The following is an 18,812-nucleotide window of genomic DNA, read 5'->3' as shown; positions in this document are numbered from 1 at the left end:
TTCACATTCTAACATTTGAACTTTGTTTATTTTATGAAACATGTCAAATAAAGAAATAACTCTGTCTATGATACCCATATGAATATAGTCTCTGTGAGTGAAGATGAACAGGGAAAGATGGATGGCAGAATGATCTGGCAAAAGAGAAGGATGGAGGGTGTGAGCTCACTACCTCTCCTCCCATCGACTCTGTCCTCATTCACATACAACCCCTGCTCTCTCACATAGCCCTGTATGTGTTGAAAGTGCATGCTAGTGTGTGCAAAATGCTTGACACTTTCTTTGGAATCAGACACAATGAAAACATTTCTCCTGTCTCAGACTTCAAACTGCTTTTATTTGCTGCCTACCCTTTTGCCCTAACGGTGAACTGGATTAAACAGAATGATGACGATAGGTAAAATCACTGCATCAGTCACACAGATGGCTCGCGTATGTTGCGTGCAGGTCTGTTTCACATCCCCAAGACGGACACACAGAACAGGAACATCAAGAAGCACCAACGGCAGAAATGGGTTCCAATGAAAGGCCAGCTACAACAAGGTCTAACTGTGAAGAGGAGAAATCTCTCCCTGTTTCTGTAGTCCAGTCCTCCTCTTTTTTCCCCAAAGGTCAGTTATTGTTATTGTGCACCTGTGTCTGAATGTGTGTGCATGTGTTGCGTCAGTCTTCAGTCTGTGCTGTGGTTCTCCAGCTCGGAGATGATGGTGATCAAGTTCTGGAGACCAAAGATGTAGCCGCTGTCCAGGCCCTCGTGCACCACTCGGTCCTCCTGGTAATGTCTGCAGGTGGTGTGGGCAAAATCTATCATCCTCACGTCCACCACAGGGCCGCGGGGGTCTGAGCGGGACAAGCGAGCCTGGCTGACACCGGAGCTCCCGCCACTGCTGGTGCCATCGCTAGACGTGGACGGTCTATGAGGAAAACCAAGTGCACCTGCAACTTCACCCACCTCCTCCTCCTCCTTTTCTGGTTCAGCCTCCACCTCCTCTTCTTCTTCTTCTTCTTCTTCTTCTTCTTCAGAGAGTCCGTCCTCAGTGTGTTGGCGTGTGTGTTTTCTCTGGGGCGCTCCGTCGTAGATGATGAGCAGCGAGCTGGAGTAAAAGCGGTAGGATTCGCAGGCTTCCAGGGCAGCTTGCATTTCTCTGAGCCTGTGCAGCACCGGGGAGAGGAGCTCACGTCGCAGATGCCGTCCACTGTGGAAGAATTGGAACAAAGCCTCCTTGAAGTCGGGCAGAGTCAGCCTGCGGCCGTGAAACTTGCTCATGAACATCAGCTGGCCCGTGTCAGACTGGTACACCTGAATGGATGGAGAACCATGGAGAGGTTTGAAAAGGAGAGCAAGAATGGCGACTACTTCTGTAACAAAGGTGTTACAGACATGTGATGTATTGTTTATAAATAGTTCATGGCTAGTGGGTCACCTTTACTGATTTAATGGCCAATGGCAAATTTCCCTGCCATTTGATGCTCCACAGATGGTAATTTCAGAGCTGTGTTGCAGGGTAGATTCCCTGTAGTCACGTTTTTAAAGAAATATTTCCAAAATGATACAAACATGATAAAAGTGCTAGTAGGCAGGCTAGCTGTTTTCCCCAGTTGACAGTCTTTCTGCTAAGCTACGCTAGCCAGCCATGAACACTACGGCCAGTCTTGGCTTGAAACCCACCTGCATGCCAGAGAGGCAGACTCCAATTGAGGATGCCGTGCTCTGCTGGCACTTGCGAATCTTCACGGCCTTCTTCTCTTCCGAGGCATCGTCTCCATGCTGCTGTGTGCCCATCTTCAGGTCCAACACACACGGCATGGTGTGCCGCCACGTCAGGTTCTCCAGCAGGATGAATTCTGATAAACTGAGTCAAGGAGGCCAAAGTCGGAAAAAAACTATGTAGATCAAAGCTTTTCCCTCCAAGTGTCACTGCATTCAAATAAATGGTATTATGATACTTACAGGCAAGTCACGGCAATATCAAGTAACTAATGGGAGTGACAACAAGACAAAGACTAGACTGTATCAGATAACAGGTCTGAGGTACATGGTGGAGTCAGTGATAATCATCTGCATTTCAACTGCATGCAAAAAGGCAGGTGCTGTGGTGTCCCGGTGGCTCAGCATACCATGTCCTCTGGCCTGCGACCTCTGAACATTTAATCCTATCTCTTTCCACTGTGATACTGAATTTTGGCAGTTTAGCCCTCAGTCAGTGAAAGGATACTGTACTGGTTGCGGTGCTTGGCGTTGTCCTTCATCTTCTGCAGGTGGTGCTGTTGGCACCTGAGGCTCCAGGGGTTGTGTCTGAGCTGTATGGCGTTACTGTGACTGCGCTCCAGTCTGTAGTAGAGCACCTCGGCCTGCCGTAGCGCCTCCAGCCCCACATCCTCCCCACATACACTGAACGGCAGAGGGAGAGAGAGCCTCATTAGTTTTAGGCACAGAAATAAAAGAAAAAACAGACTCAGTGCTTGAGTATGTGGTGAAAGTATGAATGTGAGTAGTAGAGCATAAAACAAGTTATATTGGATATGAAGAGGAACCCAATGGAACAGTGTCTTTCACTCACTATCATCCATCCAAAAAATGTAAAATTAACTAACAGTTTCATCCTTCTAGCCTTTACCCCCCTCAGGCCGAGGCTGACTAAGTTTTGTGTTTGTGTATATGCATGGACATGCATCTATTGCAGTTATGTAACCCTTCGGCTGTAACCCTCTCTCTGGCTGCCAAGGATCAGCTGCTCACAGTATTTAGAACCAGATTTGCCTTAGGTTGTATGTGTAAGTCAATGTGTGCGTCATTAGTCAATTATAGCTTTACCATTCACAGAAAACTAAAGATTGCTTTAAATAGATCAAGGTTATGTCATATTTCTAAAATGATCGATGCATCATCTTCAGTTTAATTTACATGATCCCTGAAATAAGTGGGAACATGACTTACTTTGCCCCCGCCCGTTGATGAATCAACTACACCTTCTACTTTTTCCACAAGTCCCTCAGTGTACTGCTTTCTCTGCTCTGTGATCTCACCTCTTGTCCTTGTCTTTACGAGAGTGGCGGCTTCGGCCATCTTTGCTGTAACTTTCGCCGTCCACAAGCAGCGAGGATGCAATCATTTTCCCCCACTTGAGCATCTCGCGTTCGGGCTCGCAGTCGGCCAAGGGGTCCTTGTTCTCGTGATCTACTGCTGTGTCACTCTGGAGGGGGTAAGCGATAATGCAGTGGTTCCCTTCTTCATCCTCCTCGAAGCTCACTGACACCACACCTGAGTGATGGGCATGGAGGGAGACAGAAAGACTTCTGTTAGACATTTGTGTCATGGAGCACTGAAGAGAATATGTCATATCAAAGCACAATAAAGCTGACAAGATAACACAAGCTCTTAAGCGCTAAGAATCTCTTATCCTCATCTTGTTTCCTTTTGCAACAGTTACACTTACAGAGTAGTTTGTGTCTAAACCCACATCTCTTTAAGACATCTGTTGCAACAATACCTGGACAAAACTATAACATACAAGAGAGGATGGGACAGAGACACTGAGCTCTCAAAGCCACACAGAAAAGGACAGAATGAAAGAACAATCAATATCAATGTGCAGGTTTTGGCTTTTACTTGTGTAAATCAATACACACTCAAACAATCCATGCTAACAAGCTGGTCTAGTGCTAAAAAGCATAGAGCAACATAGATGAAATAACAGCCCAAACACAAATGACACAAGGCTACAAAAGTTACGTCACTTCTTTTTATTACCGAATATTTAATCACACAAAAAATACATACAGAAATACACAAAGCAACACTGCACACACAGAAAAAAAAGGTATGATGCCAGTCTACAGGCTTCGGCTATAGACAAAGAGCACAACAAATAATGGTCGGCATGACAGCAAAGGTTCAGAAGATTCCTGAAGCTTGTTTGTATAATAAACAGCCTTTCCTCCTCATTGTGTCCCAAAATATGGCTGAAGGAGAAGCCAAGATAAGATGAAGAAGAGGAGGGCTGAGAGAGTAAGTTAAAATAAAGATAAAGAGGTGAAAATGCTGACATGGAAGAAGCACTGTTGCCACAAAATATTCATGGCAGAACAAGGGATAGGGACGATAGAGAGACTGATTTATGTTAAGTTGAGGCTCAGTATTTTGGAAGTGAACATTAAAGGCGGCAGTGGGGCTTTTGGGACAATCAGGGGAAAGTGACTGTTTAGTATCACCTTTGACTTCTCTGCTGGAGACACAAAGGAAACAGGTTTTGTAGAGTGCTGTCGATGTCAACCTTTTTAGATGACCTCATGGTCTCTGCCTAGCACCTTTGTTTCTGCATGACCACTGTGTGCCAGAAAACCTGACTTACTGCAGCCTCTTACAAACAAGACAATACTATAAGGTGGCTTGCTTGTAGGAGGCCCACTTGCAGTCTCAGCTGCAGCACCCTCCTGTGGGACAGTTTGGTACATGCTGCTGCATGAGACAACACTGAAGCAGCAGCAGGGAGCTCATGTGAATTGATGTTTCTATTGTCTGCAAAACATCAATTAACACTTGCACATATCCCATAGAGCAATTGCACTATAGGCATATGTGTAAGTCAAGTGAAAACAGAGATGCATAACAACACAGCAAAATACAACAGCCACAACAGAGATTAGAAAAGGCTAGTTTGCATTACCTCTATATTGGGGTGTAAACTTCCTAATTGCAGCAGGCAGATTCTTGTAGAACTGATGTTCGCGGGGGATGAGGGGCTTGCAGATGGTCTGCTCCCCGAAGCGCAGGACACAGCAATGTCCCCCGACCTGGTGTATGAAGGGCTCAAGCATCACCCCTTTCTCCATGTAGCACTGTTGGTGCTGGTTCTGTTGCTGTTGCTGCTGCTGCTTTTGCTTTTGCTCTGCATCCATGGCCTCCACAGCCGGACCCATCCTCCTCTGGCCCTGACCACACTACTGTGGGCATTAGCCTCCTCACGCACGCACACACAATGTGGCAGGGGCCCTATCTGGTAGGGGACACACACTCACTCGTGCACTGCAGATCCACAGAGGACTAGTCGTGGTATCTCGTGTTAAGGTCGCAGGCTTTTGCCAAATTATTCCCACGATGTCTTCAGAAGCTGCTGTTGTGATGATGATCTGCTTCGTGTGTGATTCTGCTGCTCGAAAACAAAGGACAGGAAGGAGAATAGAGGAGGAACTGAATAAAAAGCCAAGATTTAATGGACATTTCACCCCTTTATAACTCCTTGTCTGGCGGTTCTTGTAGGCGAGTAGAAACAGAAAGCCTTGTACTAGAGCTGCAAGGGCTGATAAAGCAAACAGAGACAGATCCTGCTTGTGTCTCCACTGCAGACCGAAGGCTCTCTGACAGCTGAGAGCTGGCTCACCACTGGTAAAGCTCTCACAAGCCTGACACTCTGGCCGTCCCCATCACAAGCCATCCACCAATCAGCAGCACCCAAAGCAGGTTGTTGGGTGGTAACCCTTTGAGGGAAAGGAGTGAGCAAACAAAGACAGCAGCGGGAGGGTGGGAGGGGGGAGTCTGGGGGAAGGGAGAGAGAGAGAGAGGAAAGAAGAATAAAAACAACGAGGGAAGGCGAAGATGAACCAGGGTTTAAACAACTGACAGAAAAAGCAGCACTATTTCCTCTTATAAAGTGAGGTGTAGGGAACGGAAAAACAGAACAAGGTGGAGACAGAAACTGACATGCAGAACAAAACACACTGACAGCAGTCAAAAATAAACAAGCTTACTCACTAACTACACAGAAATCTTGGCCTGAAAGAGCCAACAGCTTTGGTAGCGTCTGATTAATGATTGTCACTTTAGAAGCCATCTAAACTGCCGTTTGCAGACGAAGGCTCTCTGGCTGCCAGTCAGCTGAGATCCAGTTTCCAGCTATCGGTTGCTTGTCTAAAATACCATTGAACTGATGGCTAAATTGACTTACACCTTCATAAGTGACTATGTAAAAATTACTAAATAAAGCTTTAGTTTTATAAAAATATTTACTTGTACAAATGAGTCTTTAGAGTCTATAAATGTAAATACACTGATACTGAAAAACTCTGAAGTCTAACACTTCTCAGACTTTCTATATTTTGTATTTACTTCCCCCACCTACATCCTAAACGTTAGTGGTGTATCAACACTATGCTAGCAAACGGACTATATAATGCATAAATTAATAAGCGTTGTGAGGACCCTTCCCTTTAGTTTAAAGTCCACAGTAAAGTGAACATCTTCCATCCATAGTAGAGCCCAGCTCAATAACGGTATGAAGGATTTATAGAAAATTAAAGAGCAGAAGATGGAGATGTAACAGAGACACAACAGAGGTCAGGATGTGGTGTTATGAAGATACGGTGGGGTAGTTTGAGGGGGTTTCTGAACTTAAACCTCATCTCGCACCCTCCAAGCCCTTCTTGAGACAGAATATCGTAGCAGACAGAATAACATCTGCAGGGACGTGCACAGACATTTTGGGGGGATTTGAACTACTGCTCGGAAAATGCAACACAGATGAGTGCAGGGTGTATTATTACCAAAACATATACAATGTTATAGTGTATTCTTGCGTGTGTGTGTGTGTGTTTCTCTGTTGCGTACATGTGGGTGTGTGCATGTGTGCTGTACATTAGAGTTGGACATGGCATGTTGTACAGGGAACAGAGTCAGAAAGCCCAGCATTAATCTCTCTAATCCTGTCTCTTGGGACACAAGAGGAAAATAGGCCATGGTAAACAAGTAGAAAATAGCCACACTTACACTTAAACACAGTATGTGTTGTACATACACACAACACACATCTAAAGCTTCCTTTCTGATGGTGGACAGAGAAGTGGGGTGGCCCTTGCAACTCCTGCTCTGATATCTTTCATCAGTGGACACCTTCATGGACCTCTGAGACAAACAAGGCCTGCTTAGTCTCAGCAGGGAATGCTCTGTTTTGTCACCTCTGACTCCCTGTAATCACTTCAATTTGCGTGTCAAGACAGCCCAACACACAAAACAGGTGTTCTCATTGATATATGTTTCTGTTTGTGTTGTCAGAAGGCTGCATGACTATAAAATCATGATTTTTTTTTAAAGGGCGAACAGAAACCATTGTTATCTACCAAATCAAATAGTAAATAAGGAAATCCATTAGACTTAACCTATTAGCCTGGATGAAATCTTGGATTTTATTTGTGTAGAAGGGCAGTGCACTTTAGAGGTGCTGGAGCAGCTCTCCGGCCAGCTCCGGCACAAATTTAAGCACTGGAGCTATGTCAATGTCAACACCTGGATTGCATGCTATTATTAAAGTTAACAATCACAGAGAGAGTTGGAAATGACAGAGAGTTGGCAATGTCAAAGGGCCAAAATTAAAATCAGAATAACCTGCAAGACACCAGAGTGATATAATTCATCATACAGATGATGAAATGAAATGAACTGACAGGCCGAACAAGCACTACAGGTGTCATGGAGATCAGACATTCATCTCACTGACATCCACAAGCTCACAGGCCAGCTGGCACAAACATAAGCAATCATTAATGCATGTAAATCAAACAAACATTTACAACAAAAGCAATAAACCTTCAAATGTGTGCAGAGGAATTTAACAGGGGCATAATGGAACATTGAAGCCCAAACTGGAAAATGACATACTGTAGAGAGCAACAGAAATAAAAAGGATCGACAGGGAAGTGAAAGCCATGACCTTGAAAGAAATGGGCTGAGCACAGCATGAGGCAGTTAGCAGGGGCTTTTCACAGTGCTGAGGAGGTGTGTGCCAGTCGCAAACAGAGACACTGGAATATGCAGCCAACAGGAAGCTGGAAAGCCCCTCACTTCCACACAGTGTGCAACAGGCGTGCAAGTACGCCTCCTGACAAGATCAGAGCTTTTCCAGCCTTGACAAAAGGGAGAGGACAGATTTTTGAATCTGTCTAACAAGGTGCATCAAGAAACCGCTAAGCAAATGGATTTCAAAGTTTGTATCTGCTCTCTTCTTAAGCCTGATGATTGTAAGTCAGTCAATGGCAATTTTGGTTTCTTCTGTGACACCAAGCAAGATTTCAGGCTCAGTTAGGAAACCGATTCCACACTTTGGAACTCAGCTGGCTCTAGTGAGCGGACACTGCAAAAATGTGCCCATTAAAATCAACCTGAATCCCCATAAACACTCTATATAACTATATAGAGGGTCAAAGAGGGAAGAAGTAAGGACATGCAAAGTCAAGGCCACCAGTCCATCACACAAATAACTGACAGGCCAGCACATTTTCAATGAAAGCATTTTGCGAAGCTGAGGTTCAAGGTTCATTCTTATATACCAACATCTCAGTTACATTCAATACTTGTCTGTAGCTGTTGCCATCGAAATTATTTGAACCACTAAAGAAACAGCAGCTATAGCTAAATACCAAGCCTACAAACGAATATGTTTTCTGTTTCTCTCATTCATAGTAATTTGCTTTGAGCCAGTGTTTTGCTACTGGCTTTAGCACTAATATGCTTTACACTGAAACACAAACTATTACCAAGCTGTTTTATTGATAAGTGGCAATTCACAGGCCCAGCTCGCTAGGGCTGCACGATATGATAAAAAAATCATATCGCGATTATTGTGACAGATATTTGCAATATGATTCATGATTAGCGAGAATGATTACTTTCACATCACAATTCATCATGACGATGTGACATTTGCTGGGTCTGTACCAAATAACATCTAGGTTTCTTACATCTAGGTCTGGGCGATATGGCCAAAAATCTTATCAAACATTTCATATCATTCGATATCGATAATCATCACGATAAATGTCAAATCATTATGTCTTTCAAGTTTAAAGGCTGATTTTTGCTCCAGAATGAAAACTGAAGAAACCAGGTGGGGTTTATATGGTTAAACTTTTCTTTAAAGCCAGAATGTAACAAACGTTTGATCCAAACAGTGGATCACTTCACAAATCTGTGGTAGAACATTGAAAACTATTAAGAAAGTCTTTTTCAACAAATATGATTAGTAAGTTTTTCAGTACCTTTTTCTCAACCAAATAAATAATTTAATAGGAAAATTAAGTGCTAATTTGTTCGTGACTGAAATGAATTAAACCAAATATTTATTGACGATATATTGAACATTTACCATATTGATGTTGAGGAAAATTATATTGCGATAATTATCATTATTGTTTTATTACCCAGCCCTACTTACATAGAACAATATTTGTAGGCAGGGGTTTCTCTGCAGCTCTACAGTACTTCATTAAAATTACATTTTGTCACACTTTACCTTCTTCAAAAAATTGCAGCTTCTGCGATTTGGATATTGGCCATTTTGCGATTTTGGTAATATTTCGATTAACTGTGCAGCCCTACACATGCATGTCTTTGGCTTGTAGCAGCCCCTTGAGGACAAGATCAAGGACCAGATATCAAACCTGGATCCATCTTCCTTCACTGCTGTATAGGCAACATGCTGCACACTAAGCCAAAGCCGTCATGTCCCCTCCACTACAATATTTGACCTTAACTGTCTATGTATATGTCTAACTATGCTTTACCTTCTACTCCATATACAGTTATTCAGAGTCAAAGTCATGCAGACAACTGTCTCAACGTTCTCACCACGATTAACACATTTAGGGAGATCAAAGGGCTCACATAGCGAACCTAATCTGTGAGCTTTTATCTGTCAACAATAACAGGGCAGCAAAGGGAACAGGGTGGGAGCAGGTATGCCTGAGGTTATTAAGAGGGTCGATGTTTCATTGAATCCACAGGGCTTTACAGCACGTTCAGGCGTCCTAGAAATGTCTGTATTAAGAGACAAACTATTGGAGAAGGGTGGTTCGTGGGGGTGAGGGGAGTGCAGGAAGGAAGGATGGATGAGGTATGTCTTTTGCCCTTGTGTGGCCATGGGCACTGGAGGAGGAGGCTAATATGGAGGCGCTGAGTGAATTTAGATATAAAACACACAGAGGGGAACGTGAAGGGCAAAGCAACAAAGAGCACACATACACACACACACACACATATCTTTGGATAGGTCTATCACAAGTTTTTTACTTCCAGTAAACAATCTTACAAACAACTACTCCGTTATAAATAAATCCCTCTAATAAATATTATGTGTATGCTTAGTATTTGTCCTGGTTCTGAGAACTAGTTTGTTGTGTGTTTTTGTACTGCTGACCTTATCCCCTTCAAGAGCCTTAAAAGATTTAGGATGAGACAAATAATCTGAATGAGGTGGCATGAGTCGGGATTTACCTGGACCTATTTAGGCAATAGCCTGGAGGAAACATGCATAGACACACATTCATGTGCGCAGATCCCTCACAAACCATGTCGATCACACATGCAGGCAGGAACAGAGCAACCCATGCACAACAATCAAATACACAAACACACAAGCTCTACCTCTGTTGGCTTGGCGTGGAGAAAGGCTGATCTTACCTGTGAGGTGACCCTAACTCTGACCCTGATTTGTCAGGTAATTTTCCAGACTGATCACCTCACATGATATCATGCCAGATAAACCCGCCAACCAAATCCTCATGGGTCACCAAACACCTAAGCCCCCTCTAAAAATACCACCTGCTGTAAGCAATTCAGGAGTAGCTAATAATAAACAAAGGCCATGCCAAACGCAAGAGACAAATAAACACAGGGATCATACAGAAGGGAAACAATTCACTGGTTTCCACCACAGGCCAAAAGGGCAGAAGACTGAAGTCCTATTGACAGTTCCCGCCTATAACTGTAACGACACAATTGTACAGACGTGTCTACCATGGACCTAGTTTTCTCTATTATGCAAGTAAATATACCTAAACATGATGCTACAACACTGACAGGAAGATGATCCAGCATTAAACCGAGTTACAAAAAGCAGAAACGCCTCACTTGTCAAAATATCTTTTCCCTTTTTAGTCCATGCTTATAACTGAATACGAGATACAAGTGCTATACTTAATAAGAGGAGACAAAGTGACATTATGATGAAAGGAGTACACTAGGTTTTTGGCTTAATGATTGGCCTAATTAACTCGCAAATGAGAATTACAGCACCAGAAATATCCGAATGTCCTCAATAAATTATTCACTCCAGTGTTCTCTTTCATAAACTATGGTGAGTGACAATGGTGAACTATTACTAATATTGTTAATAGCCTATACACTATAAACCATATGTTTAGTATCTCAATACAGCTGATACAGCCTAGCTTATTTCAGGAGCTGCATTGATGTATAATCCACAGCAGGAGTGATGTTACAGAGCTGTCATTACAGAATGTCTGAAGATAACTCAAGTCATCTTCTCTATGTATTGTATCTTTAAATGTTAGCATACCAAAGCACACTGGGATAAAATGGACAACTAGGAACAGGTGGATGTTTTATGGTGTGTATGCATCAACATTTAATGGGGACATCAAGCAAAAGAGATTTCTTACAGCAGATGCTTTGAGATGTCCTTAAATGAAATAGATAAATAAAGTTAGGTGTGCCAGTTCCATGGCCCTGTTACTATGCATGCCTACTCACCGGCATGGTTTACTGGCACACTGAAATGTAACTGGGCCAGGATTGGGCCAATTTCCTTAGGCCTCAGTGAAGTGAAATGTGAATCTGAGATACTGGAGATATGTCATACAGACGGTGAAGTTTGGACTGGCAAGACAGTGAAGATGATGGTGGATAAGGAAGATGGTTTTGGAATTGTGAGAAGTCTAACTGGAGCATGCACACAGTTGGGAGGCGGGCAGGATTAAGGCTGTGAGTGTTCAGAGGAAAGGGGGACAGATAGAACTTGTTCTGGAAGACACCAATCTCCTGCCAGTGGTAAACTGTCTCGTTAATTATCTAATTATTTAGACTCACAACTGTGCCAAAGTTTGTGACCGATGTCAAGTCATTGAATTGAGGGAGTGGTTATAAAGCCATGAAGCTCAGCGACACTGAACAGGAAATAGGGGATGTGGGTGTCACACACATCCTGGATTTAGGCTTAAACTGTCCACACTTCTCAGAATCATTAGACAGAGACTCAGCTGGCGTCAGTCTACTGACACAATGCAGCTCAACATCTCTAGTCTACTTATGAATGCCTCATGCCCACTGTGGTTTTATTGCTGGTACGAGACTCGCCAGTCACTGACAGCAACGTAAGGCACAGCGTTACTAATTAATTAAATGTTTAGAAGTATTCTGAATTCCTTACAGATTCCCCTGGTATTATGTTGTTATTACTGGGTGTATCGCAAATTGTTTTAATGTGTTTCATATTTACACAAACCACAGTGACATTAAATATATATTCCCTAAGTCGTTTTGGATGTAGCATTCTCCTTGTACAGGCCTGAACTGGCTGTGTTCCTCCTTTGCAGCTGAGGAAGGTCAAAGGGCATTGGCTCAACCCCCTCTTTAGTTCAGTTTCTAGGAAGTGTCATAAATAGGACAACACAGCAGTCTCTTCTCTCCCCCAACAGCACTGTGGCTTGGTTAAAGAGAAAACCTCTGGCCTGTTACACCAACCACACTCAAAACAAAAATCTGTAAATCTACTCGGAGGAAAACAACCAGTTATTCTCATCACAAACTTTGGCCAGCAGTTGTGCAGCCAATGAGAATTGGAGTGAGTGGTCCTTTCCACAAAAATGCAGAAAACGACAGTTGTTTCAGGATGTATTTATGTAATGTAATGTAAAAGTAATCCTCAAAGTCTTACTGCCAATATCTCCATCAACATGAGCCCCTAAATTACACCAGTCAGTTAAGTGACACAGGCACATGGAACAAGTAGTTGCCTTAATATCTTCTACCCTGCACCGAGACTGTGGGCAGGTAAACATCAGGTCATCCCCAGATATCCATTATAGTCTCTCTGTGTTTAGCAGGGATCTTTGAGTTGGGTTAGATTGTGTGTGCAAGTGATACCTATTGACATATCACTATCACGAGCACCCAGGCTCATAACTGCTGTATTGGGCCTGAATCCATGATTGGTTAATGCTATAGATAGGGCCCTTGACATATGTCAGCAACACTCAACACCCCATCCATGGCCTTACATGCAGCACCGTGACAATGTGTGGACAATCAAAGGCCTGCCAGGATAGACAAAACGCAACAGATGCTGCAAAGGCACAGGCCAGGGTTTCATCAGTTTGTGTTTTGAATGCAGTGTCATTTCCATCCGGCATGCTGGCCTGAGTTGCCATCAGACATGGGTACCATAGCTTTCCCAAGCATTTCAAATGCCTGAAGAAAACACAAGCAGCGCTTGCTTTGTTGGATCACACTGGCAAGATCTCTATGTTTTAAACTGTTAAACTGTTAAATGTAATCAAGTATCATTCACATGTGGTTTTGCCATTTTTAAAATCCAATCAAATATACTTAATTGGGGCACGGTTAGCTCACCGGCGTTCGAGTCCACGCTGTGGCCCTTTGCTGCCCCTCTCTCTCCCGTGTTTCCAGACGCTATCCACTGTCCTATCTCTCTCAACTAAAGGCACAAAAATGTCCACAAAATATCGTACTTAATTGAAGAGTTTAAATTTGACAGCGATTTAAATCACGCATCGTGATTTAAATGTATAAAAAATATTTATACATACGTGTGTGTGTGTGTGTGTGTGTGTGTGTGTGTGTGTGTGTGTGTATGCATGTTTAAGTGATGATGTGAAAATCTGTATATCTAATAATAAGTGCATGTTTACTGGTTAGTGATATTTGTGGAACTTTGCTGAGTGTTTTGTCAATCCTGAATCTGAAATGTATTTGTTGTCCTGTCATGTGGCAAATTACTTACAGTGGAGAAGTAAATCAAATCTGCAGGGATCTTAAAAAACTTAGTTTGAGCCTAACCTTCCGCCAGATAAAGAGAAAGGTATCTTGAAAAAAAGGAAGAGTACATTAACATGTGCATGTGTGGAGGGGAACCGGAAATGGTAATGTCAGGGAGGAGAATAATAAAAGCACTAATTTTCTTGCCAACTTGACACCACCTACTCTCGCATCAGATGTTCTCACGATACGGATTTGATGACGAGTATTTGTGTGTGTGAGAGTGTGTGTGTGTGCCTGCATGTTTGTGTCAGTACACAACGTGAATTCTGGACATTTCCTCACCTCCAGCGTGTCAACTCCCTCCATCCCGTCACCTCACGTGAGGCTACACATATCCAGCATGCTGACACATCTCTCACACCAAATATAAACACAAGCACCCCTCTTACCAAAATAACAGCACTCATACACCTTATCACACAGTAATAAAGTCTGGGCACAGACATAAAGACAATGGCATGCCCTCAGTGTGACTCTCCAGACCAAAGCTCTTTCCAGACACTCGCACTGTTCTGCAGAGCAAAACAGAATTGTTTCTTACCTAAAAAGGACAGACCATTGCAATGGTGACAGCACAGTGTCAAAGCATTTGCATTCATTATGTATTTAAAAGCAAGGCTCTACGCTAACTTTTTCCCCAAGAAGTACATGTGTACAATGAACGAGCACAGTGAAATATTTTGTAACAGAGTTTTCTAACAAGCTATTTATTATATTCGTATTTACACTGCGTGTATGTGTGTGTGTGTGTGCAATTATGGTGTGAAAACCAGTGGAGGACTATGGACGTGAAGACCCTAGTATCTGGACACTCGGCATGGGCACGAAAATATTATTATTATATTAATATTATTATCTATTATAACGCTTTTTAAAACCTTGAAACTGATTTTCTGGCAAATTTGACACGTTGAAAAAAGCTTTTTGAAACACTGGTGATCAATCATCAAAGAATATTCTACTGTTATTGGTGAATTCTGGCTTGTAGAATGTGGGATTTGTAGTTTTTGAACCAGGGACTGATACACGATACACCAGCACAACCCACACAACCCACACAACCCATGCCACACTTTATGTAAAGAAGGTTACTGAACAATATTTATAACTTTAGTAAAACAGAACAAGGGGAACGTCAGGAAGAGAAGGCGGCTAGAAGGAGCATAAATTGGCACAATGGCATATGATGTAACTACATTCATTATAATTTCATATACCAGCATACTATGTAGCTTACCACTGGTAATAATATTAATTTCAGGTTGGAAGTGACATTGACGAGCACATCAACTTGATGAAAAGTTAAACATGTTTCAACTGATATAGCTAAATACCTAAAATGGAAACATGAGAAGAAAACTGCATGAGACCAGACTGGGACACTGAAGAAAAAATAAAGGAACAAGGAAGAAGTGGAAACACAGGAAAGACTGAAAAAAATGTGAAGTCATGCTTGAAACCTGATATAGTCATATTAAAAGAAATGTGATCATTGAGGTGAGAAGACAAGCAACTGCTTCATCCAGGACACCTAATACTGTAAATCCACTCACTTTTTTCTCTTTCTTTTGTTGTTTATTTTTTATTTTTTTTATTGCTAATATATAGATTTTTGCTTTGGAAACATTGTTTACCTAAACATTCACACCAATAAAGCTAACTGAAATGAAATGAAGTGTATTTTTTTTGAGAGAAATGAGAGAAGCTTGGAGCTATCAGATACAAGTCTTGAGTGCTACTGTGATACTCTGCTGGGTGGTGTCGGATCTGCTATTCATCCTGCTTGTAGTGCAGGCTGCATCTAAACTCAGCATCTCAGCACAAGGAACATAAAACAGTCCTACCACCAGGATGGTAAATAACCTGTCACCGGCAAAATACTTGTGGGTGTTAGATGTAGACTTATTGATTTAGCCATTAGTGGACCTGCTGTTGGACCCAAATCAATTTGATGGCGCTTGGCAAGATACTTTCTTTTCCTATTAAACTTTAAGCTCCTTTTGTAAAATATACACCACATTAAGTGTCCACCAAGGCGTTTTTTGCCAGCTGAAAACGCCACCTGCTGTTCTGAAAACGCCTAGCTGGGAGCGCTAGGGTGCATTTTGGAGGCGAAGTGTTTTTTTTCGAGATGCTGTGGTTGCTATGATACATAATTTCCGTGGAGGCGATGTGCTGCAACTAGGGTAGCCTACTTAATTTTACTGAATGTAAAAATGTCACCACAAAGTACGTAGGCCTACTTGCTCTGGCCCTTGCTCTGCATGAAGAGAAGGCTGAAACATGAGAGCACAATACGCAGGTTCATGAGATTTTGCGGGCAAGGAAACATCTATGTGAGGAGGCACATCGTTTCGTTCAAGATCGGATGTGCTCGGTGTAGTGTTTGTCCTGCCCCTCCTGCACTGTGATTGTACGGCTGGGTAAAAAGTGACAGTCACGAGCGCAGCGTTTTTCCCAAAGTTGAACATTTTTCCACTCTCGGCGACTGGAAAAAAACACTTAGCGCTTAGCGCCCAGCGCGGAAAAGACGCTCAGCGCCTCGTCACGCTCCTGACATTTTTACCAGCTTGGAAAAATGCGGCGCTCCCATTGCAATGAATTGAAAAAAGACGCTAGCGTCACAAAAAAACACTTTGGTGGACACGGGGCCTAATGTATAGTGGTCAACCGATACAACCGATGGGTTTTTAAGGGCCAATATGCCAGAACATAGTTCCCACGTACGACAGGTGCTACAGAGACTCCTGGAAAACAAGCTCTATGTAAAAGCTGATAAGTGTGAGTTTCACACCAGCACTAGGATTTGCTTGGGATATGTCATCCATGGTGGCCAGGTGAAGGCAGATCCGACGAAGATCGAGGCAGTGGCGAAGTGGCCCAAACCAGTCAACAGGAAGCAAGTACAACAGTTCCAGGGGTTTGTTAACTTCTCTCGCCGCTTTATCAGGAACTTCAGCCGTGTGGCAGCTCCTCTCTCTCGCTTTACTTCCACATCCACCCCCTTCACCCTGGACCCCTGAAGCTGACCTGGCGTTTACCCAGCTCAAGCGGCAGTTCACCACAGCGCCCATTTTAGTGCAGCCCGGCCCCTTTTGCCAGTTCGTCGTCGAGGTGGATGCCTCGGACACGGGGGTGGGTGCAGTCCTCTCCCAGCGCTCCAATACGGATCAGAAGCTCCATCCCTGCGCTTTATTTTCCTGCCGTCTAACCCCTGCAGAACGAAACTATGACGTAGGCAACAGAGAGCTCCTTGCAGTGAAATTAGCCCTGGAAGAGTGGAGACCTGGAGGGGTCCGGTATCGTTGGGACCGATCACAAGAACCTGGCCTATCTCCAGTCCACTGGGCCCTGTTTTTTGATCATTTCCGGTTTACCCTCACCTACAAGCCCGGCTCTAAGAACACCAATTCACCACAATTCACCTGTGAGGAGTCTCCTTTGGAACCTGAGACCATTCTGCCTCCTTCCTGTGTGGTGGCGACAGTTACCTGGGAGATCGAGTCTCTGGTGAAGGAGGCTCGATGGCATCAACCCGACCCTGGTACTGGTCTTCCGGAATATCTGCTCGTCCCCAACACTGTTCGATCCCAGGTCCTCCAATGGGTTCACACCTCCCGTTTCGCCTGTCATCCTGGAATTAGCCGGGCCCTGTCTTTACTCAAGCAACATTTCTGGTGGCCCACCATCGAGGCGGATGTCCGGGCTTTTATCCCGCTTGCTCTGTGTGTTCCCGCTCCAAGTCCTCCCATCGTCCTCCGCCCAGCCTCCTGCGTCCCCTGCCTGTCCCTGGTCGTCTCTGGTCCCACATCGCTCTGGATTTCGTGACCGGCTTGCCTCCATCCCAAGGTAACACTGTCATCCTCACTGTTGTTGACCGCTTCTCTAAGGCCGCCCACTTTATCGCTCTCCTCAAGCTCCCCTTGGCCCAAGAGACTTCTGATCTCATGGTCCAGTATGTTTTCCGCCTCCACGGTCTACCTGTCGACATTGTCCCCGACCGTGGCCCTCAGTTCATTTCCCAGGTATGGGAAACATTCTGTCAGGCTCTTGGTGCCTCTGTTGGTTTGTCGTCTGGTTTTCACCCACAGACAAATGGGCAGTGTGAGAGGGCAAACCAGGACTTGGAAACCGCTCTTCCACCACCTGGAGCACTCATCTGGCCTGGGTCGAATACGCCCATAAATCTCTGTCCTCTGCTGCCACGGGGCTTTCTGTTTCTGTTTCTGTTTTTTTTATTTGTAGAGCACTTTTCAAAAACAAGTTACAAAGTGCTTTAACAAGTGTAAAGAATAAAAAACAAGATAAGAGCATGAAAAATTAATATAAAATTAGTAAAATACAATAAAATAAAAGGGATAAAATAAAGTCAAATAAGATCGGGAAAGGCTCTCCTATAAAAGTATGTTTTAAGAAGGGACTTAAAGGAGTTCACTGACTCAGCCGACCTGATTTCCTCGGGCAGGCTGTTCCAGAGCCTCGGGGCCCTGACAGCAAACGCTCTGTCCCCTTTAGTTTGTCGAGACTCTGGAACAGACAGCAGACCTCTGCCCGAGGACCTCAAGGTACGTGCTGGTGCGTATGGGACTAAAAGGTCAGAAATATAACAAGGCGAAAGGCCATGAAGAGCTTTAAAAGTGATCAATAGAATTTTAAAGTCAATTCTAAAACATACTGGGAGCCAGTGTAATGAAGCTAAAATAGGAGTAATGTGGTCATATTTCTTTGTTCTGGTTAAAAGCCTGGCAGCTGAGTTCTGGACAGTCTGGAGTCGATCAATAGATTTTTGGGTTAAACAGGTGAAAAGGCTGTTGCAATAATCCAGGCGTGATGAGATGAAGGCGTGTAAAATGGTCTCGGTGTCCTTGAAAGTTAACATAGATCGAATTTTTGCTATATTTCTAAGTTGATAAAAACATGATTGAACAAGCTTTGTGGTGTGCTGCTCGAAATTTAAATTACTATC

General features: G+C 43.6%; 1 protein-coding gene across 11 annotated transcripts in view; it reads right to left on the bottom strand.

Annotated features, from left to right (window-relative positions):
- LOC123956622 (inositol hexakisphosphate kinase 2-like) overlaps positions 1 to 18,812 on the bottom strand; it is a 28,635-nt gene continuing 9,823 nt past the window's right edge. For 5 of the 11 annotated variants that reach the window (XM_046028951.1, XM_046028950.1, XM_046028948.1 and 2 more), the window contains 4 exons: positions 3,028 to 3,262; positions 2,217 to 2,392; positions 1,670 to 1,845; positions 1 to 1,300 (listed from right to left, as the gene is read on the bottom strand). In XM_046028951.1, coding sequence (XP_045884907.1) covers positions 671 to 1,300; positions 1,670 to 1,845; positions 2,217 to 2,392; positions 3,028 to 3,262 — 1,217 coding nt within the window. In that variant the 3' untranslated portion in view covers positions 1 to 670. Of the gene's footprint in view, positions 1,301 to 1,669; positions 1,846 to 2,216; positions 2,393 to 3,027; positions 3,263 to 4,667; positions 5,355 to 5,381; positions 5,531 to 18,812 lie in introns of those variants that run through there. The other 6 variants (XM_046028946.1, XM_046028943.1, XM_046028942.1 and 3 more) reach the window with 3 other exon arrangements.

This window comes from Micropterus dolomieu, linkage group LG18 (genome assembly GCF_021292245.1).
Source record: "Micropterus dolomieu isolate WLL.071019.BEF.003 ecotype Adirondacks linkage group LG18, ASM2129224v1, whole genome shotgun sequence".
NCBI lineage: Eukaryota > Metazoa > Chordata > Actinopteri > Centrarchiformes > Centrarchidae > Micropterus > Micropterus dolomieu.
Note: the sequence above shows the minus strand (reverse complement) of the source record. Positions and strands in the feature narration are given on the sequence as shown.